Source organism: Pogonomyrmex barbatus, unplaced genomic scaffold, assembly GCF_055798465.1.
Source record: "Pogonomyrmex barbatus isolate J1 unplaced genomic scaffold, ASM5579846v1 scaffold2, whole genome shotgun sequence".
Classification (NCBI taxonomy): Eukaryota; Metazoa; Arthropoda; class Insecta; order Hymenoptera; family Formicidae; genus Pogonomyrmex; species Pogonomyrmex barbatus.
In genome coordinates, this window is record NW_028297116.1 from 2,867,938 (window position 1) to 2,891,395 (window position 23,458).

General features: G+C 41.3%; 1 protein-coding gene across 1 annotated transcript in view; it reads left to right on the forward strand.

Moving 5' to 3' along the window:
- Positions 1-23,458, forward strand: part of IRSp53 (Insulin receptor substrate 53 kDa) — a 76,129-nt gene that overhangs the window by 11,562 nt on the left and 41,109 nt on the right. Inside the window, exon 3 of the mRNA XM_011643816.3 lies at positions 12,112-12,187. Coding sequence (XP_011642118.2) covers positions 12,112-12,187 — 76 coding nt within the window. The remainder of the gene's footprint in view (positions 1-12,111; positions 12,188-23,458) is intronic.

A 23,458-nucleotide genomic window follows, 5' to 3' on the forward strand; every position in this document is an offset into this window, starting at 1 on the left:
CCTTCGTTATCCGTCATACAAACGTCCCATTATTCGAACGCTACGCCATACCGAAACGTTAACTATTAATTGACAATCCGTGCACGAACAATGGCCGACGTCGATAGACGATAAACAGTAAACCAGACGGTCGCGATAAACGATAATATCGTTGACAAAACGGTTGTTTTTACCGGAGATTAAAAAAAAAAAAAAGAGAAAAAGTTTCGCGCGATGCCGATATCTCCCTCCCGTCAAACTTATACTTGAGAAAGGTTGAAGCCATAAAGGAAGGTCAAGTTTGTCAGACGAATTAAAATTCGACACGACGGCAGATAGCAGCGTACCGATGTAAATTATTATGTCTCTCTCGAGTCTCCGGAATTGCCCCTCTCATCCTCTTTGTCGAAACTTCGATTCAAGGATACACTTGACAGGGAAATATACTACGATTTTATGATGGATCAAGTTGGACAGAGAGTCGTACGGAGAGAGGAGAAGAGAAAAGAAGTTTGTTACGCGATGAGGGAACGGGAGAGAGGAAGATAGGGAAGACAGGGAAGAAAGAGGGGGGAGGGGAGGACTGAGAGGAGGAATGTAGATTCCATCCACCGCGCCTAGGTTGAGATGGTCGCTCATAAATATTCATACGGGATTCCTGAAGCCAGGGAAACATCCATTCCTGCAGAAGCGCACGTGTGCCCGCCTCCCCCTTCGCCTCGGTGCATTCGGTAATTTTGTGGCCGGCCAATGGAAAAGCGCCGAGCAACGGCCAGGAAAAATGCTGGAATTACGACTTTTCCGTCGAGATCCTTCGCGAGGTCGTGCTTTGTGAAAACATGAATTTCCCAACGCGAATTTTTTAACACGTTTATGAGTCGTTCTCCCAACCTTCCACCGCGGTGTATGAAAATATAATTTTGCTGAAAATGAGAGGCATCCATTTAGGGTTACCATCTCTGAATCACAAGAAAAAAGTACAGAAGTACGTTCTTTCAAAAAAAGACGATGATCCGGGAGGGAGGGGATTATTTTTTTTTACGTGCGTAAAATGTACATATTTAATAAAATTAAAAAAATTCTGGAACATAATTTTTATTGATATATTTATATTAATATCATTTTATGACTATTCTAAAATTATTTCATATTTATGAAAATGTTATATATTCATGTTATATGTCACGAAATATTCTTTTTGATATAAGCTAGTGTAGGAAATCACAGCAATTTGAGTCAATCCGGCGCTGCCATTGGCATCTAATTGCTGAATTTGCTTGATTGGTTGATTTCCACACTCAAAAAAAGATTTGATCAATTAAATGAATATCATTGTGGCCGCGGTCTATTTAACGCTATAAATGTTTCGAAGTATTTGATTAATTAATCAAGAGATAGAATTTTACAAATTGACCAATCAAAAAATGCTTTAAAGCATCAAGTGGACCTCAGCTTGTATAGACATTTTATAATAATTTCTTCAAAAAGAATACATTTTCGATAAATGAAAAGTAAGAATGACGCTGTTTTTCTTCGAAAAGAGTATATGTATTCTTAAAAGAGATAATTGGTACCCTACATCCATTTAACTATGTATGATTAAATGTATCGAATTCTATACAGCTCTTACATGTTCCTACGTGCGTGCGGACAGTCCTGAAAGTTCCCTGAAAGGACGCGTCTGCGAGAAAGACACACGATTGAATATCTGAGAATTGCGCTTCAACAGCTGGCACGCGTGTAAAAAGACCGGTTCGCGGGATCGTAATAACTTCACGGTGAAAACGCGCGTTCTCGCAAGCCGCGGAGGCGGTGAAAGCGAAAATGCGATAAATCTGACAACGATCGTCCGCGGGACAGTCGGAATCCCTTTCCGACAGTTAAAAAACATCCTGTTTACGGATACGGCGGCGAAATCCGTCTTCCGGATAAGCGCAAATAAGTGCCGCCCCGCCTTTGCGAAATTACGTTTAAACTTCATAGTGGCCGCTAATATTTAAACACCGGCGGGATAATCCCCGGCGGTGAATTATTAACGACATTATCGAAATAATATGGAGGTCAATTAAATATTAACATTCCGCGTTGAACTAATAAAATTATCATTATTAAATATTATTATTACTACGTTAATCAATGATATGTTAATGAATGTACGATAGAGTAAATTAATTATATACCGAGTCTATAAAAAGTTAGCGCAACGAGAAAAGCGTACGTTTCACCTTTGGATATCACTTGAAAATATTTCGTAATATTTCATAATATATTTTCACTCGCGAGCGATGAATCGCTCTTAGCTCGATGCTGCAAAATTATAAACTCCATAACTATAACTGTAGCAACGGTCGGTGAAAGGAAGAATGGCGGATAATCGAGATAGTAAAACCTCGCGTCTCAGATTGAAAAAAGCGTAACGATCGGGCATGAGAGTAACTGTTCACGGACGATCGGGAAGGTTGATCGAGGTAAAATCAAAGTGACTGGGTATGAATCAGAGAGTGAATTTTTCAACTTGAAATCATTCATCCCGCTCTCTCTCTCTCAGTCATCCGGTCTCGGGCTCGCATTTAATTTAGCTCGACTTGTCCGATCTGAGATCTCGACAAAACTGCATCTATCGCTACGCTGTTATGTATTAAGTAGCGTCGGGGAAGAAGTTATATTAGCAAAGGCATTTTCTAAACAGGAATGAGACGCGTTGTTGTGCCCGGTGGGATCGCGTTTCGCAATCCGATGCTCGCGTCCACGGCTTTTCCGTGATAATAACGCGTAGAAAGTTAATAATTAAAGACGTCCGTGGCTGCTTTCACGCGACGGCGATACTTCCCTGCCACCTCCTCCCCCCTCCCTCCTCCTCCTCCCTCCCCATTCTCCTCTTCCTCTCTGTAGCCGCGGTTTGTAATCGGGCATAAAGCTGTAACGAGATCGTTCACCCCGCAACAAATCGGACGTAACCGACTTCGTTCACGATGGCTAACAGCAGTTTCCAATCCGGCGATATTGCCTCCCGGCCGATCGCGTTCCCCTCGTTTCAACTCTGGCATTCCGATTGATTTCCTAAGTCCTGAAACATTTCGAGCGATCTTAAAGGCGGCATTTACATGCCTGAATTCTCGGATTCATGGATTCTCGGATCTATGAAATGCAGAATCCCACGGTTTATCGGAAATTCCGATGTTTATTGTTGATTTTTAGAGCTCGGGTCCGTGATCATTAAAAGGTCTTCAAACGATCCTGAGATATTTGCAGCACTTTTAACGTAGGTTCTTAAGCCTTCAGGAATATTACAGCTATTCAATTTTCCAAAAATTTAATTTCGAAACAAGTTTCTATTTTTTTCTATTTCTTTTCTTTTTTTTGTGAGAAATAGACATTCTGAGACACTCCAAACAGTTTTGATCTTTGCATTTCTCAGTCAAACTAATTAATTAAGTATGAAATCCTGTATTAGATCTTTAAAGTATTTGATCCTTGCATGGAAAGAACATAATACATAATATACAGATAGATATTATACAAAAGAACACTTTTGCTGGCAAATCTAAAAATTTGGCCCGATATAAAGATCTAAAAGTAATTTTAACGGGCCTTTAAAATTATTATATATGACATTCAAATTGTTTGTTAGAAGATAAAAAATTTTTGCAGATTTTTATTATTATCATTTAAATATCCTACGTAATAATTTTAATAATCCAACAAAATTATTTTCAGATTTGTATTTGATCAAATTTTTAAATTTGTCAGCAAAATTATTTTCTCCATAATTTTTAATTTTCAGTGTTTTGTATTTTTACGATTTTAAGAAGTGAAGTTAAGAGAGTTAAATATAATAGCTGTTCGATTGAAAGTTACATCTTTGAAGTTTCTTGGCTTTATGCCAGGTGTACGGTGTACGGTGTACGATAGTAGGACCGTAACGTAGAAAGTACGGCCCTGGCTCGGGCCCCGTTTTAATCGCAATTCACCACGAGAAGTGGCCGATCTCCTCTCGAGTGGCCGAGCGAAAGCGACTTTCTCGTCGTTCGGCGCGATCTTTCGCATTCCGCTCTTTACAATTTCGTATCGTTTCTTGCCAAGTCAATAGTTTCCCTCGCACATTTCCAATCTCGAGTATTTTCAACATCGAACTGTTGAAAATGCAACTGCTGAAGATTCCGCGTTTGCATTTAGACGAGTCTCTGGGATACGCAAATGCTCGATACTGACAATTAATTCGATCCAATTTCGAGAAAGGAGAATTAATTAAATCTTCGATATTTCCTTGAAAAAAAAAAAGTAAAAAAATTATCGAAGTTCTCTGATTAATCTTAACTGACGGTTTGGTCTGGAAATCGGTCTCTCGGCAAGTTAATTAAGAATTTGTTAAATAAGACCGGGACTCGATGAGAATCACACTTGAGAGACTCGAATATCTCGTTCCGTCGTTGCGGCCACCTCCCCCCCGCCCCTCTCCCCCGCCCGCGATAAGGAGAAGAGCTGATTGCGTTGCACTTATTCTGTCAGGAAAGCACATGGTCTTCCAGGTAGTTTCCGCGAAACCGCTGGAAACCAGTTGGTCGACTGACCCACCTGGGACCACCTACGACCTTCTGCAACGCAATGGCGTACACCGGCGCGGTTGTGCTTCGTGCTGCAGTTGCACAACCAGTCCCGGTGCAACGCGGCGTGAGCACCAGCACGAGCGGGAAATTATCGTGCTCCTTTCTATTTGCTCTTGTAATACTGACGAGCCCCGGGATCTCGCGCGGCCTCGAGTATCTCTCGAATCCTCGGGATTTTTAGATCCTCCTCCGAACGTGCAATTTCGCGGATCCATTTTTACGATCGCGTTACGCCGCCAAATCCGAATCGGCTCGAGTTCCCGGAGCTCTTATTGTCGAGCCGAATCTCATTCGGTGTCTTTCAATTTTATCTGAATTTACCTTATCGAATCTTATCAGCGATATCTCTTTATCGTTCCTTGGACGTCCTTGCGAAATGCGCGGCCCGATGACGATTTTCGGAAAACGCGCGAAATCGTAAACGGATTTTCCCCGTATGTCCTCATATTCTCACCTCGAACAACTTGCACCTTGGATTTTGAATTTTTATAGCCGCGAACACGCGCCCGGAACTTGGACGCTCGAAACTTGGCGAATGCGCGAACTTTTTGATACTTGTGAAGTTTCGCACGACCGCGGTGCAGTCGTTCCCAGGTCGTTAAATTCGTAAGTGCTATAATGTCGGCTCGTTGGGGATGCTCCGGGCGTTGGATGATGCAATTTTCAGGCTATCTCATCGGAAAACCGGGCACGTCGCTGCCGATGCACGCATTTATCTCCGTGAATTTTTGGGCGCGCGCTATTTATTTATTGAAAATTTCATTTCGATCGCATACGTGCTCGCGCATCCCTTGCAGGAGATAAATAAATGAAGAGAGTTTCGGGGGGAAGGGAGGAGGGGAGAGACGGGATGCAGGGAGAGAAGGAAACACGAGAGGAGCGGGGGAAGTAAGATCTCTCCGGGAAACTCAATTTCCCGATCGTCAAGCGAGGCTTTTCCCCGAGCTTTCCCGCTGCTCGCGTAAATCTCCGCGGACTTTTTTTTTTTCAAGAGGGCTTCCTGTTTCTTTTCTCTGTTTCTTCCGTCCATTGTCGGGAATGAAGAGGGCAACTTTGTCGGGGGAACTTTTCGCTCGATTCGCTCCAAGTGGCCCGCCCGGAGTTTTTCTACTTTTCCCGAATGAATTTTCGCCGTGTCGACTTCCGTTCGTGTAAATGCGCATGAAAATTCGAAGTTCTGAAATCAAAGTTCCCGGAGACTGCGAGGGTCCCAGGGGAGACCAGGCTCTTAAGGAGCTTCCATGCTTATAAAGCTAATAAGCGAAGGAATTTCCTCTCGCGTCGCCATGGGAGACAACTTACGCGGAATCAGTCGCCAAGAGCTTTTTTTCTTCCTCTTTTTCTACAAATATCGGTGGCTTTCGGGAGAGTCGGGAGTCTCGCATCGCGTCGCCTCGATGAAAAATTTTTTTTCGGGCCTTTGTTCCATCAGTTACAGCAGCTAACGCGATTATCCGCGGAAGAGCCAATTAATGATAATTACGCGTTATCGCGTTCGCCCGGATTATTCGTGCATGCCATTCAGTTAACTTTACGTATTGACGCTCGCCCGAGTCCTCGGGCTTAATTAGGACCAAAACTCATTAAAGCCCGCGAGTATCTCTAATTTGTCAGGGCCCTTCGGGGAGATGGAGATGTAGGAAGTGGCGAAGAGAGCTTTCGTTTCGTCCCGCAATGAAACGATTAAATGACGTCGTCTGTCGGTAACGTATGTGCAATTATAAAGGCGCTGCTTGCGGATGACGTTCTTAATGAGTAATTAAGGGTCCGTGGAGAACGTGAATACGTAAGGATTACATCTGTTTTGCTCGGGGGTAGAATCCAATTCCGTCCTGGGGAAAATCTCATTTCGGTTGATTGATGTCCTCGCGGCTAAAGGTTGAAATTTTAGCGAAATTCACAGTCGTACTTTACAAAAAATATCAGCGTATATCGAGAAAATTTCCCGGGAAGCCAAGATAGAAATGTACAAGCTGTAACCGCTTGTTATATTAAAACTTTGCCTTTATAAAATTTATTATCAGCAAAACGTGGTTGGAATATTCTTAATGGCGGAGGGAAATTTCTGACATGCTGCAGAAGAGAGCACGCTCGTTTTATATATATATAAAATCATATATATATATATATAATCATTATATATATATATATATATAATAATTATATATATATATATATATATATGATTGCTTATATATAATGATTGCTTTACATAAATTATATACGCTTGATGGAGTTCCGAGGGATATTTCCGAGCAAACCAACTTTAGATAAGGAAAGGGGACGCGCCGCATGTCGGGACACCCCGCGCGTTGCTTCCCCGTGGAGAGAGGAAAAATAATTGGCGAGCAAAGAGAATCGAGAAACGACGATATCGGAATGGGCGCATTGACCTTCGTTGCACCACACGCCGTTGTACGCACACGCGAGATTGCGTTTGCATAAGATTGCGAAACGGCGCGGCGCAGGCAATCACGCGCGCCAAAAATTCGACCGGTTTGACATGTCGGTTTTCCTTGGTGCTAACGGTATATCGGCTGCTATCGTTTCCACCTCCTACAGGTCGTTCCAGGTGAATACGCACGACTTCCTTCTTTCTCCCTTCCTCCTTCTCTGTCTCTCTTTCTCTCTCTCTCTCTCTCTCTCTCTCTCTCTCTTTTTCTGTCTGTTTCTCTCTCTTGCCTTGTCTTCTGGTTCTCTTTTATTAGAAATCACTCAACATATACACTTTTTCTTCCTACGCAACTAATTAATCAACTGATTATATTGATCTAGGCCTCGTAACCCGATTTCCCCTCTCTCTCTCTCTCTCTCTCTCTCTTCATACGTACACATGCATATATACACGCGAGTTCTACAAATTATAAGCGAGGCCTGCCGACGCACGGGGCGCGGCACAAGTTCTGAAACAGATAATTATCTCTCTCTCTCGCGAGAGAATTATCGAGTCGAGAGAAAAAGTGCATTCTGTATCAAAGCGGAACGTGCTTCCGTTCTATTTAGCGGGCTAACCGATAAGAACACGGGTTAATAACGAACGTATGATTATTCGTATGAATAACTGTTTTTTTTTTTCTTTTTTGAGATTCTTTGAATTTCTAGAGAGTCACGAAGACCGGCAGTTGCGAGCTGACTCTCATATGCAAGACTCGAGGAATCCATTACGGAGAAACGTGTGTTGGGAACGCGCTTCGTCACGGAAACCGCGGTGTCTTGGCCTTACGGCTGCGGTTGTGTACGAGAAAACGCCGGGAACAGGAGAGTCCGCTATTATGTCGCGAACGAATCGCTGCGGTCGAGAGGCGCTGCGGCCATTTTCACTCTCCTGGCCAAGAAGCGGACTGCATTTTTGTACCTTCACTGCGGCAACGTTATTCTCTCTCTCTTTCTCTCCTTCTCCCTCTTTCTCTCTTTCTCTCTCGCTGGCAGTTAGGCTCTTTCCCCGTTTAACGGTAACCGCGGTGAATTACGACCGCAGGATTCGCTCCTTCGAGAGGATCCTCGAGCGAGACCATCCACCGGTAAATCTACGCTCAGGAGGTCACCAGGTCGTCCGGCGAACCTACCGCTCTGTCTCCTTCTCGCTCCTTCTCCTCTGCTGTCTTCCCTCGGCCCCTCCCCTTCCTCCGAATGATGATGGAAACGGCTATTAAGCCGCTGTATCGAGCCGCTGTATGCGCCGCGCGCGATCATTTCTTGCGCAATTGATTAATTACAAATTGCGCAATCGCTATCACGGTTGAATCATTAATAATAATAATAGCACGCGTTTGTACGTTCGTAAACGTGAAATCCTTGCTCGGTAATCGACAAGAAATTCAAGAAATTTTCTGCGGCCTTCTAATGATCTCCAAGGCGAGAGAAAGATACCTAGCGAATAAAATCTTCCGAGAAAAATTGATCACAAATGAATTCGTTCAAGAAGTCTGTTTTTGAAGCGGAAACCGCGCCACATCGTGGAATATCTTGTACAGAGCGGAAAATGGAATTTTTGTCGACCAAGTAGGAGTGGCCATCAAAGCAAGACGGGGAGGAATCCGCACGCGGATGTTCGCTCGCTGCCACGCACACGCGAAATTCATGCAATGTTATCCCGTTAGTCGACATTCATCGGCTTTGACTTCATCTCCGGTTCTTTCCTTCGTCTCTCTCTCTCTCTCTCTCTCTCTCTCTTTCTCTCTTTCTTTCTCGTTCTTCCCATGTTTTGTTTCTCTCTTTTCTCTTTGCCTTCTTCCTGCTCGCCTCGGAGTGGCCGTCTGCCAATAAGAGATGTTAGAGAGGAGCCGCGCGTCCATTTCGCTCGCTGTGCCCAGTTATGCGGACTGTAACGGAATCGGCTGACTAAATTTACCGCGGCCTTATCGATCACAGGCACGGACTTTCGGTCCCCCGTCGCGCGGTGACGACACTTTTTACTTTGCCGTAAATCTCGAAAAAGCAGATCGAGCCGGCGCGATTTATGGCGCGCACTTGGAGTCATAAGCCGTGTTAGAGACCGGGAATTTTCGCGATAAAATAATGAATGGCGATTGCCGTAAATATCGGAAGTGAAATAAATGAACGACGCGGCCGACGCGACGTGCCGGCGACGGCGAATGAACGACATAAATAAAATAAATAGCGCAAACGCGAATAATGCGAATAAAATAATAATGCAAACGGTATTAATAAATCGAAGTGAAGAAGCATACAATATCACTTCTTATGGGAAAAGACGAGAGAGAGAGAGAGAGAGAGAGGGGGGAGAGAGAGAGAGAGAGAGAGAGAGAGAGAGAGAGAGAGAGAGAGAGAGAGAGAGAGAGAGAGAGAGAGAGAGAGAGAGAGAGAGAGAGAGAGAGAGAGAGAGATAAATGCGACAAACGCGCGAGAATTTGGATAAGATCATCGAAGAAAATTAGCAGTGAAAATTCCAGCCTTTATCCGCAACGTTACGTAACGCATCGCTGACTAGCGGCACGCGTCTTAATGGGTCTCACCAATCTCCTTACGTACATACGTGTTCATATTCAGCGAGATATTCATCTCGCGATGTATACGAAGAGGAGGTACGGTCGATTCTCTATCGTTCGTTCACCCTGTGTATACATTCTTTCACGGCAACCGGCGACTTTGCCCCGCGGCGTCCCGACGTCCATCCCGAGAGGTTGCGTAAGAATGTGGCCGGCGACGTGCCACGAAAATGTAGAGAGGCTTATCTCCTAACCTAACTACCTGGCGGTAGCATCATCTGCCAGTCGTTAATACGATGCTATCGTTGTCGAACATTTAAATAACAATCGTTGTACCGCTCGTATCGTTCGCATCGCTATCATCCGCGCGTTTTAATGAAGATCGAGAAGCGTGCAATTAAGCCAGGCGCGGACGGACGTGAATTACACCAGCGGACGTGTTCGCGTGCGATTCGGCAAATTGTTTTCGCCAGCCGTTAATGAAGCGGCGAGTCGGAAGAATACCATTGGCTTTCGAAGAGCGGGAGACCGGTGGATTTTCGAGCGCGGAAAACGCAGGAAATAATTGGCACGCCATCGAATCTGCGCCGTTACCTTCCGACGCACCTGACGCGACGGCTTTTCCGTCTCCCCTTCCTCTTCCCCTCCCCCCGCCTCTCGTGATGCCCCGCCGCCCGGAAACCCGGAGGCAATGTGAAGGTCGGGGTGTGAGTCGAGTTTAATTTAGCCGTCACGCTCTTACCGTGGGGATCGATACATCGTAACCGCATCAGCGGAGTTACGCCTCGTGAGTGCCACCTTAACTTCGACGGCGACACGATGCCGAAAGGGAAGGAAACCTCAAACTAGATCCCGCTTCCGGAACGACGCCCCGACTCTCCCGTGACGCCGGTGGCACGGCGGAAACCGCCCCGGGGGATCGACGGACGATCCCCCGGGGCGCTTCTGCATGTTTTAGGAAAACATTGATCTTAATTCGAAGTCGAGTTAATCGAAATTTCAGGATTTGCATTTTCGAGACGCTTTCGTTGTAGGCAACGCTAGAAATTCTCGCGAATTGGAGAACGCAAATATTTGGAGGTAATATTTAATATTGTTTTGATCTTAAATATTTAACAGTTGAGATTTTAGACTTCGACGTTTTTGTAAGAAGCTGTTGATTTTAATTCGAAGTTGAGTTGATCGAAATTTCAGAATTTGCATTTTCAACACGTATGCGGCATTAGAAATTTTCGCGAATTAAAAAACATAAATATTTGGAGATATCTAACATTTAATATCGTTTCAATTTTAAATCTTTAGCACTCAAGACTTTAGACTTCAATGTTCTTGCAAGAAATTTTGTTGATTTTAATTTGAAATAGATTTTCAAATTTTTCTATTTTAATTTCAGAAATGTTCAGAAAGCAAAAATTTTTAAATGGTAATTTAAGGTGTTTCAATATATAAATGAATTTTAACTTTTGACTTTTAAACCAAATATTTTAATCTTCAACTTTTGAATTCTGGGATTGAATTCTTGGATTTTGCATCCCGATAGTTTCAAGTTTCGTGAACCTACAACGACTGAAGTTTGATAGCCAATTTGTACTAGTCGGTTGTTTGCTAAACAATTTCTGCATTTACTATTGCAATAAAATCCATTATAACTATTCATGTTGATAAAGCCGAGCATATCAGTTCTAACTACATTTCTCATCATCAATTTGCATTATTATCGTCAATTATCCGTCGACAAATAATTCATGCATTCTCTAATGCAACGTAGCATTCTTAGCGTTAGAAGCGTTTGTTGAAGCATTTCTATTACATTTTAAGATAGAGAATGTAACACAACATGCTATCAGATTGTCTGATTAATTTAGAGTTTAAGTAACAACGCATTCCGTGCACGTATTTGTCTGATGATAATAATCAGACTTACGATAAATACTTTCAAGATTTCGTGGAAAAATCAATTAAAGAACACACGATGTTTTCGATATAATGTTTTGTGTGTGTGTGTGTGTGTGTGTGTGTGTGTGTGTGTGTGTGTGTGTGTGTGTGTGTGTGTACGGCATATATATACAGATTGTCATGGAGAGTCAAATCCTATGTTATTGGACCTCGTTTATTTTTATCAGCGATTATCGGTTTACACAGTCAATTAACCATGATTAACGTTTCGAAAATCGTTTCGTATCGAGATAGTAGCTGTTTATTGAAACAAGTATTTATGTACTTAAAGTAGGAATCGAAACGATAAAGGATGAGAGTTCTAAGCTTAAAACACGATTACGTGTCTGATATTACAACATACTTGATGTTAAACGAGTCAAGGTAGATAATAACGGAAAATCGAAAGAACCGGTCTTTACCGGTGGATTCTTTTTTTATCTTCATTTATATATAGAATGCGCATTCCTGCCTCTACCTTAGATTTATCCCGTAAGATATTTATAAGTAATTGTTTAAGCGGAGCAAAGATAGTCCATGCAATAAAAGATAAAGTTTCTTTACTTTCAAGCTTCGATATATTTCAGCTTGCGTTCAATGCGGTTCATGGAGGGTATATTTTTCTTGTTTTTTTTTTTCAGAATATCCTGGACAAGTTCAATCCTGGCGCCAGGCAGCTGATCAACGCAGGCAAGGCGTACCTGAAGGCTCTTCACGGTGAGTGAATTAAATGGAGTGTGCATCTCGAAAAGAGAGATGGAAACGGACGGGTTTGACTCGCGGGTGGAAAGAAGACAGGTGCACAAAGAATGGGAAGAGAGGATGGAGAAGTTCGCGTTAGCCTCTTGGGTCCTGTTGCAGGATCGAATTGCCAGCTCGTTAGCATTGCAAGCTTTTGCCCCTCCTCCTTACTCGTCTTCTTCTTTTTCCACCATTGCAGCGCAATTAATTTATTTTAAACAGAAATATTAACGGGTTAATGATATATTTAGGATTTCATACGCTGTTGTTTAATCAGACAGTGATTAATAATATCAAACATTTTCGAATTGGCGATATTAAATCTGGAATATAACCACAGATATCAAATTTTAATATTGTGTAATTTTGTACTCGGCAACAAGATACAAATTTCCGTTTTTTAATTTTTTATTATTTTTTAATTAGATAATTTGATGTGTAAGAATAAAATTTTGATCGTTGAGCGCATATTTTTGATGTCGATTCAGGGATACTCCGTATTATATTTCTACCCTGTGCGCCGCGTTGGCCCTATAACGTGTTTACTCCTCTTTCTACCTTTCGCACCTTCGCGGCCTTTCGTGGCCGGGTCAGATCAATCACCTTTGGGGATTAACCCGCTGACCCTGAAACGGATAGCTTGCGTGCGATAGTCGTATGAGTCGCTTATGGGATATATCGCCCCTGGTGTTCTTGGGGATGGAAAAGGAAATTTGATGATGAAGATATCTTTATATATCTTTCGACATTTTGTATATCTTTTGACATTTTTACATGCAAAAAACAATGATTTTATCAATAATTGATAATATTTTGTAATAATTAAAAAATATCTTTTTTGTGAAATCTGAAGAGAAATTGAAAGATTTTGTATGAAATTTTATTAAATTCAAGTTATTCGAGAAATATAATTTAAAATTGAACGAAAAAAAATTTGAAAAATATTTAATTCTGCGGGATTGGTTAAAGGAATTAATATTTAAAATTTTTCAAGTGTAGAACATCTAGAAAATTGTTGAATATGAAAGAGCATACATTGATAATATTTTACAGGACAAATAATTCCGAGTAGCCCGGAACAAATATTCCGCAAATAATTCCGGACGATCCAACAAATAATTCAGGACAAATATTCTCTTTAAAATAAAAGAGTTATTAATAATAACGATCGTTTTTTAGCAATTATAGCTAACCGTAATATTTGTAAATCGCAGGGCAGCAATATATCGAGCGATTTTCCGAGAGTTTCCCGCGCCGAGCCAGCGATCCTCGTTGGCTGGGAATTTGTTTAAGGAGCGCCGAGGAAAATAGTACTCGGAAAGCAGTTTGCGCAGCGGCACAGTCGGCTTTACATCAAAAGTGACTTAAAAGTTTCGCGCAGGTCTTTGATGTAACAGTATTACTCCCGTCTAGAATGAATGCGAGATGCTTCCGCGAAAGGCAGCTCTCGTCATTTCCGGCAGATGAAAATCGACTGGCATTCGTGCCAGCCGATGCCACGAAGCCCCCGAAGTAATTTCATTATTAATTTTCTCTTTTCTTCCTACATTTTTATATTTCTGTTTCCTTCGATTTTTCCTGTATATACAGAAAGAACACTTTTGCTGGCTTATTTCAACCTCAATTGATAACCCTAATATAGATAATAATTTTATTGGATCTTTAAAATTATATAAATTATATATATAAAATTATATATTCAAATTAATTGATTGAAGATAAAAAATTTTTGCAGAATTATTATCATGTTTAAGCGTTCTATAATAATTTTTATACTCCAACAAAATTATTTTCAGATCCTGTATCTGGTCAACTTTTAGATTTACCAGCAAAACTGTTCTCTCCGTGTAACTTTACAAACTTCGGCTTGGAATTATTATATGAACACGTATAGCGCGTGACATAATATCGTTTTTCCAGACTATTCTGGAAGAATTCGGCTCTACCAGCGATAAGATCGTCGATATAAATTATGTTATTATCACATTCGATACTTTGAGGGTACCGCAAATATCGAGACTGAATATCGAAACTTCTCACGAAGGGGGATAAGCTCACGACGCCAATCCGCTGCCGGCAACTTTATGGAACGCTTTATGGAAAAGTTCGGACAAACAGAACCGCGATAATTTCTTCAGCGGTGGTGGCTCGCGAACTTTTTTATCTCGACGCGATTAGGGCTGCGAACCGGATGGAGGCTGAGTGGTGGTTCGGAGGCAAGAAGAGGAACATGCTCGTGGAGTTGAGCGTGGTACAAAGGATGGCGCAACTTCCTTTAACGAGTTCCGCGCCGAGAAAGAGAGCTAACTCGATTAGGAATTAATTTTTGACGAGCTGCGGAAGACGAGACAAAGGGGAGATTTCTCCAAATGACGAAAAGGTGGGGAAAGAGGGGAGGACGAGGTGAAAGAAATGTTAGGAATTAAGATGAAGAGCTCCTCGGTCCTCTCTTCAGAGGGATGTATTGCATCCGACTTTCCCTCGATGTCATTAGACGATGTCTTTAATTTCTCGCTGTTAACTATTTGATTTCTGTCTGATATAAAAATGATATTCAAAAAGACTTCTACTATATCTATTATTTAACAACTCCTTTATTTAAAGAAAAATATTAATACCTTCTGAAAAAAATTGTTGATTTATATTTTTCAGTAATTAATAATTTTACAAATATTTTACATATTTTGTAATTTTAATGACTATTAATTTCTGAGACAACTTTTCACTTACGATTTTTGGATAATTAAATTTTTTTAACATTTTCTTTTAACTTTGAAACATGTTTTTCAAATAATTTGAACTCGGATGAATTTTCGAGTGGAATCTCAGCCCAGCCCTCCTTAATGAGCCAATCAAACTCCGGCAGCGTTATCAAAACGCGGTTTGCCAGCTAAAAACGGCGAATTTACTCCGAGTCGTCTTTGTTCTCTGCGGAATTAATTTGTTCCACTGGAAGGAACTCGCCGATTGTCGAACTTATACCCAGATCTCGCAACTCATACTCCCGCGCCATATACACGGCACCCTCTCAGGAGCCGACTCTGCGACAATTTATAACGAGTCGTCGAGCCACTTTGAGGGCTCAATCCTGCAAGGAACTTGGTTCCTCCTCCTCTCTCCCTATCCTCTTCATCCTCTGCATCCTTTCTCCAATTCTGCCTGTCTCCTAAAGACGCCACTTAAATACCAGGAGTTCCGCATTTCCAGTCGATCGAAGGATGCGCGAGACGTCTTTTCGAGTATAGTTCCCTTTGCGTATGTTAAAGCGCTAGAAATGGACGGAATTTTAGGATGACGATTATTTAGAAAACTCGTTTGCATTCTAAATGTACGACATGATAAATAATTAAATAATGTACGATCAAGCGATTGTAAATAAACACGAGATTACTCGTGATAACTGTCGCTTATAGTTAAGCCACGTCCCGCGGGTTTGCAGATCGCGGATTTTGTCGCGAGGGATGATGGACGAGTGTCAGGTGACCGAGGGCGGGAAACGCGACGATGGTCGACGATCGCGAGGGAGGGATGGGGTTAGCGAATGTGATTTGAAAAGTTTTCTCGTTAAATAGCGCAAAAATGCGCGAGAGACGTCGAACGTGGACAGAAGGGTGACAGTGATCCTGGGTGCAGGAGGTGGAGGTGTAGGAGGAGGAGCAGGCCACATGGAAAAGGGTGGGCGGGAAGGGATGAATGCCCAGTGTGGGGCGGACAATGACAAGCGAGGGTACCGACTGATTTTAATTATGGAATCTGTGCAGGTGAAACGCTCAATTTTCCCGCCGGCACATGTCCACCCGTTTTCCCCTCTGTCTTCCTCTCTCCCTCTTCTTTTCCCTTCCCTTCTACGCTCCAACTCGCTCCCGTCGTCTCTTTTTACCCCTGCAGTTTAAACCTGCGAGGCTTCGCGATTTCAATTTCGCGCCATCTCTTTACCCCCTTTTCCTCCCCTGCTGATCATCATTTCCCCTTTCGGCCAGTCGCTCTTTAATATCGATTTCCTCTCGAAGGGTCGAATATATATCGCGAGAGTATCGAGTTACGCGAGCCGCACTCGCGACTGTCACTCGCCCCGTCGTTTGTTTTACACTTTGCGGAGGTCAGGGGAAAGGGGAGGACAGGTAGAAAGGGGGTGTGTAAACGCATACGAAATGTTCGCTATCGCGAGCTGTATTGTTTGTGCGATAACAATAATGCCGGGTACTTTGAGAAAAAAACATTTGTACTTTAAATACTTATTATATTTAATTTATTAATATGAAAAATATCAATAACAAGGCATTTCTAATACAAATACGTTTAAATTATTTTCTTTTTTCGCAATGTTAAGATTGTCTAACATTGTAGATTCTTAATTATAAAATAATGATTATTTGTTACAGCGCACGAAATACGCCGAGTGACGCTAATTTTCTTAATCCATTCCAGTTAAGGGGATGATACTTTCAGGACGCTTTGTACATATTTTTAATATCGCATATTTAACATCGTCAAGCGTTGCGTAAAAAGTCCAACCAGTTTAATATATTCCGCCCGCGTTCTCCGTGACTATAAATTTGCATCGCGGCGAAAATCTCACCGCGCGGGAAGGGAAAAAAGAGAGCGGCGGAAGTTATTTTTCGCGAATATAACGCGATCGAGAGAGTCGTGCGCGACGCAAAAATGACTCCGTTTTGCATAAAAACGTTCGGTGCGCCGCCCGGCATCGCGTCGCGTCGCGTCGCGTCCCATCGCTTTGCGTCACGTCGGTCGCGTAATGCGCATAAATAAAACGCATAATAAACGCGAGAGGGAAAGAGGGAGGGGTTGAATTATGCGCGTGAGAGATAGAGCACGACCCCTCTCGTCTGCGGCCGACTGACATGGGAAATCCTTCGCGGGGCATAACAGCGTCGTGAAAAATATCCCGCAAAAAAAAAAAAAAATAACGGCCTTATCGCGGCGAAACGCGAGCTATGCTTTTATTGGGATTGATAAAACGCCACGTGTATACGACGACTTGCCGCTATCGCGCGATAATGTAACCGGTGTAACATAATCAACTCCACTTCGGACGCGCGATCCGCAATGTTGAACCACAAATGAAAGAAGAGCGACGGCGGAGGAGGGAGGGGCGGGACAGAAAGAACGGGAAATATAAATCGACGTTTCGTGTCGATGTTATCGATAAAGCGCGGTATATGCGTTCGAAACCGATACAAGAAATGTTATAATAATTGTCGTCATTATCACGATGATATCGTGTAACGAAGTGAAGTGCTCTAACAGATAGCGTGACGGGAATATTTAGAGTAAGTGGCTCCTCAGAGACCAAGATCTTGTACTTCGTATGTTCCCGTCACGCTGTCTCTTAAGAGAAACGTTGATCATGGTGAATGGCACGTCTTTCGATTATACGTGCGCAATCATCGCTCGCGAGCGCCGTGAAATTCACAAACCGCAATCAAGACTCGAGAGCGTCACTATTAAAGGCTAAGAACAGTTTCACATTTAAATTGGCTATTGGAATATAAAAAAATTTTTGCAAAATTGTTACTATCGTGTTTAAGCGACTTACATAATAATTTTGAAGGAATTTTTTTCAATCGAATTATCGTCAAATTTTTAGGTGTTTCAGCAAAATTGTTTTTTTTTTTTTTTTTTTTTTTTTTGATACATTTATGTAAATTTACAATGTATAATAAAATGTAAATTTACGATATGTAATCAACTCAATTGGAAAAATTCACAATTCGTTTATTTCAAAAAATTAGAGGAAATACGGCGTGAGAGGTACGTTGCCGATTCGGACGGTGTGATTTTGTTAATTTCGAAGCTAAACACGGGTTCTGGCATCGGACAGATTCGCGTTCGCTGAATTTATTGTATCACGGCGATGATCGCATACGCGGGCAAGAAGCGGTAAATGGAGTTTGGAGCTGCAGTATCACCCGGAATTCGCTCGTATCTCCCGTTAATAGCGAATACCTTACGTATCCGCGTCCGACTGGACTTGCATACCGGGTGTGCTAATGGAACCGTCACGCAGTTCCGGATCGATCGCGTCCGGCTAATCGCGGCGTGCCGCGCTGCTAATTAACCCCGACCTAGGACGTTGTCGTCCCTGGAATAGGAAGTTCGATCCCCGTCCCGGCTCCAACCCCCCCCCCCCCCGGTCCTCCTCTCTCTCGCCCGCGCCGCGAGCAAGCATGTTTGGAATTTGATTTAATTTTCGCGACAGTTATTATCGGCGCGACGGTTATTAATATCAACCGATATACCTAGTGTCAATTTCTACGCTTCCGCGATAAAATATTATTTCTTTCCTGGAAATTAATGGTGATTGGGCGCTACCCGTCGTCACCCTCAGGTGAGAAATTTTCCCCTCGTGCTATCGATTACAAGGGATACCGAGTTTAACGAACGAAACACGATTATGAAGATACATGCGCACGATTGTCGTTTGTAATCGCCGCGAGGCTCGCGAGAGACAGACTTGTAATAACAATTCTACATTATTTTGTATGTAATTGTAATCGATATACTCGATACTCGAATATATTTTATTAACGAGATACCACGGTTCTTCTCTTCTCGTCAAATGAAAAAGGTAGATATTAATTCTGATATAAAATTACGATAATATGATGTTTAAAGATTACAGTAATAAACATTGTGGAAACAAGCGATTGTATTGAGAGTTGAATAAAAGAGTCATTAGCATTCAATCACGAATGTCATCTTCGAAGAACTCGATTTATCTCGCAGTCTGTCCTCGAAGTGAGAAAGAAATCACGGAGGGCCGGCCCTCCGCGATACGGTCCTCTAATATCCCTTTAAATGGATTCCCTTTAATCCAATTTGCCGGCTGAGCGATATTAATGGATCGGAATAGCTGGCGTTTGAGGCGGAATAATCCTTAAATATTATCCTTCGCGATATCACGCCTTCTTTCGCCGCTCGATCTTCTTCACTCTCTTCGATGTCCTTTCATCGAGAGTGGCTGCCATTTTTTCTTCGCGGACTTTCTCTCTATAACATAAACCGCAATATTTAAATATTATCAAAGAACGAAAGGCCTAGTTGCGTATAAATTTAATTTGCCAATCGTTTCGAATGTTCAATGATATATACAAAGTTCTCATTATTTCTTTTGCGAATATAATTATTATTTCACTCCAACGGTAATATTTCTTTAGATTTAATAAACTTTTTTATAATTCAAACAAATTTATTATTTAGAGTAAGCCAACCAATTCATTGTTTGAATTAACAAACATAATTGTTTGACTTTTCAAATAATAAATATTTTTACATGAAAAAAATATTTTGTTGACCTAAGCCATTTTATTATTTAATTCAGACAATTTCATTATTTTAATAAATCATTTTATTTAACACACACATACACATACACATACACACGCTGCATTATAATCCAATAATATATGCTAATAAAAATCTTAGTCAGCAAATGGTCTAAAAAATGGCTAAAGAAATGTAACTAATCTAACTAAAAATCTAACTTTCTTTATATTTTTTTTGTCTTCTTAATTAATAATTATATTATCAAAATAATACCTAATTTATTTTCATTTTAAAGCCTCTTATTTGAATACAATTCCCAATTTAGGAACTCTCTTTAAAAAATTTATTTCACTAAAAATGCTTGAAATGTTAATGTTTTATTTCATTGAATGATATTTAATAACAATCAAAGAAAATATTATTTCATCGAAACAAATTGTTTCGAACAATTGTGTTTTTTCAATCAACTAATATGATTTAATGCAATAAAACAACGATATCATTCTTTAAACAAATAAATGTTTGGGATAAAATTATGTTATTCGAATTAAACAAGTCAAACAAATAGGAAAGAAATCCTTCTCTTTGTGTATATATATTAAATATCTCGATAATGACTATTTGAAATCTTCTTGGACGAAACACGACTTAAACTGCTGCCCATTCATTTCTCATTTTCGGAGTCGTATCGTCTCCTTCGACCCTGTATCGAGGTGTCTGCTCGCGAAAATATACGATCTCTCGCCGACGAAGGCGAGCGCAAATAAACGCGAGCCACCCCCCATTATTCGCGCGTTTGTTCGATAGACCCACCTCCTGGCACTTCAACAATGCCGCAATCGCAAAGTTTACAATAATATTGTTACGCCGGCATCTGCATGCACCCTATAAATCATTTCCAATTCTTTTCTCATTTGCACCCTCTCCCCCGGATCCCCCATTCGTTTTCGGGACGACGGAGCGCTGGAAGTTATTTGTTATTTATGCGAGATATTGCTTCTCGTGTAAATAACTACATAACAGAATTTTCTAAAATGAAGAAAAATACATGGAAATCTATAATGAAGAAATAATATGCAAAATATTGTAAATTCTTGTGTAAATAACTACAGGATAACAGAATCTTCCAGACTGAATGAAAAATATGTGGGACCTGTAATGAAGAAAAATACGTGGAAATCTATAATGAAGAAATAATATGCAAAATATTGGTTCTCGTGTAAATAACTACAGGATAACAGAATCTTCCAGAATGAATGAAAAATGTGTGGGACCTGTAATGAAGAAAAATACGTGGAAATCTATAATGAAGAAATAATATGCAAGATATTGGTTCTCGTGTAAATAACTACAGAATAATAATAAATAACTGTAGAATCTTCTAGAATGAATGAAAAATATGTGAAAGCTGTGTAATGAAGAAAAATACATGAAAATCTGTAATGAAGAAATACGATAATCTCGTAATTTTAAAAATAACTGAATTCTTTTAACGTTTCTTTTGTTTTGTTTTACTCACTGAGTTTTTAATATTTTCCATATTAGTCCTTTCTAAAAGACAACGTTATGGAAAAGATAAAAAATCGTCAAAATTTCATAGAGTGCAGTTATCGGAGAAGATAGTTACGGCTGTTAGAAACCGTGAAAACAAACAGTGAGCAAGCAAGAGTGCAAAGGAGTGACTCTCATCTATCTCTCAAAGTCATTCCGTGCTTTTATTATTCCGCTGCAACCTTGTGGGAATCGCGCAGGAGGAAAGCGGAAGGTGGTCACCCTCTTGGAAATTCCAGAAGGAAGATGGAAATATGAGACAACAGGGTGGCGGTTGAGGGGTTGCGTCCTCTCACGGCGAGTGAGACAAAGGGGAGGGGGGAAATGGAGGTAAAGGCACGGTTGTACGCAACACGGAGAATGGGGATGGAAACGGGAAGCTGTTTAAGGGGGGTTGAAACGTAAACTTTATTCTGGACAGTGCAGCCCCTCCGCGCCATGCGATTCAATTATTTTTGCTCAGCCCCGACGACGCTTCCGGGCAACTTCCCTTCAGCTTTCCCTGCCCTTCTCACACTCACTATCCCCGCCTTTGCTTCGTCTCTCGTTGCGGTCGGGGTGGCAGACGCTTCTAATTTCATTATTCCCTCTCGAAGGACAGACCTGCCTTTTTCTCATCCCCGCGGTTTATTTCCGCGCCAAGCATTCCGCTCATGAGAGCTTCTAACTAGTATGCCTTCTTGTATACCGGGTGATCCAAGTGAGATATTTATGCCGGTTGAACTGAGTGATGCGAAAAAAAGAGTTGCTCAACACAGATTATTGCGTTGCATAGTTTGAATTACCTCTTTCTCTCTCTCTCTCTTTTATTTTTTATTTTTATAGTTTTGTGATGTTATCATTGCGTTCTGTTACTGTAAACTTTGGTTTAAAAAAAAAAAAAGAGAAGCGAATCAGTTGTGTTTACTTATAAATTTAGCCGGAAGTGGGATGATGCAATGCCGCCATTTGCAAAATTTACCTTCTCGCTCGGCGAAAATATTTAACAAACTTTGCATCGCATTTTCCGTGCAATCTCACCGACGGAATTCCGCATCACGGCACTACTTTTACATCCCAGCGGCAGCTGGCCGACATAAAAGAGCGAATAGTTGGTTGTTGTAATCGCTTCTCCGTTTTCCTGACCACCCCCTGCTTCCCCGTCTCCGTTTTCGTCGCCGAAAACTGCAATTTCCCGAGGCGGGAAGGAATGCGATTAAGCGTTGATGGCTTCCTAAATGCAAACAACTCGGGAAACCGTAATCACCGGAGACAATCGCTCCCTTTCCCTCTTTCTCTCTTTCGTTCCCGTCCCTCCTTCTCGCGACGGCAAGGGTGCTGTTTTACAAGCCAGGGATGGAAATTGAAAGGGCGGGTGTGTCGATTAGCCGGCGCCTCTTAATTCACGATTATCGCCGCGGTATTCACTTCCGGAATGCAAAATGGCGGCGTCACCGGATCGCCGCTTCGACGCCTGGCATCTGCTCTTTTTTCCCTTTTCTTTTTTTTTTTTTTTTTTTTTTTTTTTTAATTGATTTCTCTCGTTTTTTAGATCCTTTCATGTGCATTCGTAGCGCTTATAATTACGCGAATACATTTTTATTCCATGCCTTTGATCCTTAAAATACAATAGCTGCATGTCGCTTTAAATTAAATATAATTTAATTTAAATATATTGTTACATTCTAGATTCAATACTTCTATTATACGAATTAAAATAGTGACTATTTTGTGTATAATATACTCTATACTATATTAAACGTCATAGAAATTAAATATTACATAATATTAGTTAATAATTAAAAATTATGTTTTCATCATCCATGCGACAGAAAAAAATGTAGAGAGATTTTATTCTTCTTATGTTTTATTTAAGTCACACAAATATGGCAAAAGGACTCGTTAATCCGCACGTCACAATATGGTTTCTGTGAAGGGTCCCATAAATGAAATTAATTAACGCTGCCGACGATAAAATGATTTAACGACATCTCGGATAAATAGAACGGGACCCTGGCGTATTATTACGTGCTATGCGTTCAAACGAGTAGTCCGATCGGATCAGTCGAGTAGATGACTGGAATTCGGGGGTTGCCGCGAATTTCTCCCCCGCGTTATTCCGTTGCATTTTCCGACGTGGCGGCATCCTGCCATGACGTCGACGTCGTCGTTGTTGAGTACCGTAAGACTCATATTAAAACTACCCCTCAGGATATCGCGAAAGTGGCGAGGGTGAAAGGACATTTACGCCGCTTACTAAGGGCTCTCGTCCTAAGAGAGTGCGAATGGCGAATTTGAGAAAAACAAGGGATGAAGAAGTGGATGAACGTAATAAGACATTTATTTATTGTATCGTACATTTATTATATTATTGATGCCTATATTATTTTACAATATTTATTTACGTTTATACATTGTTTATTCTTTGCA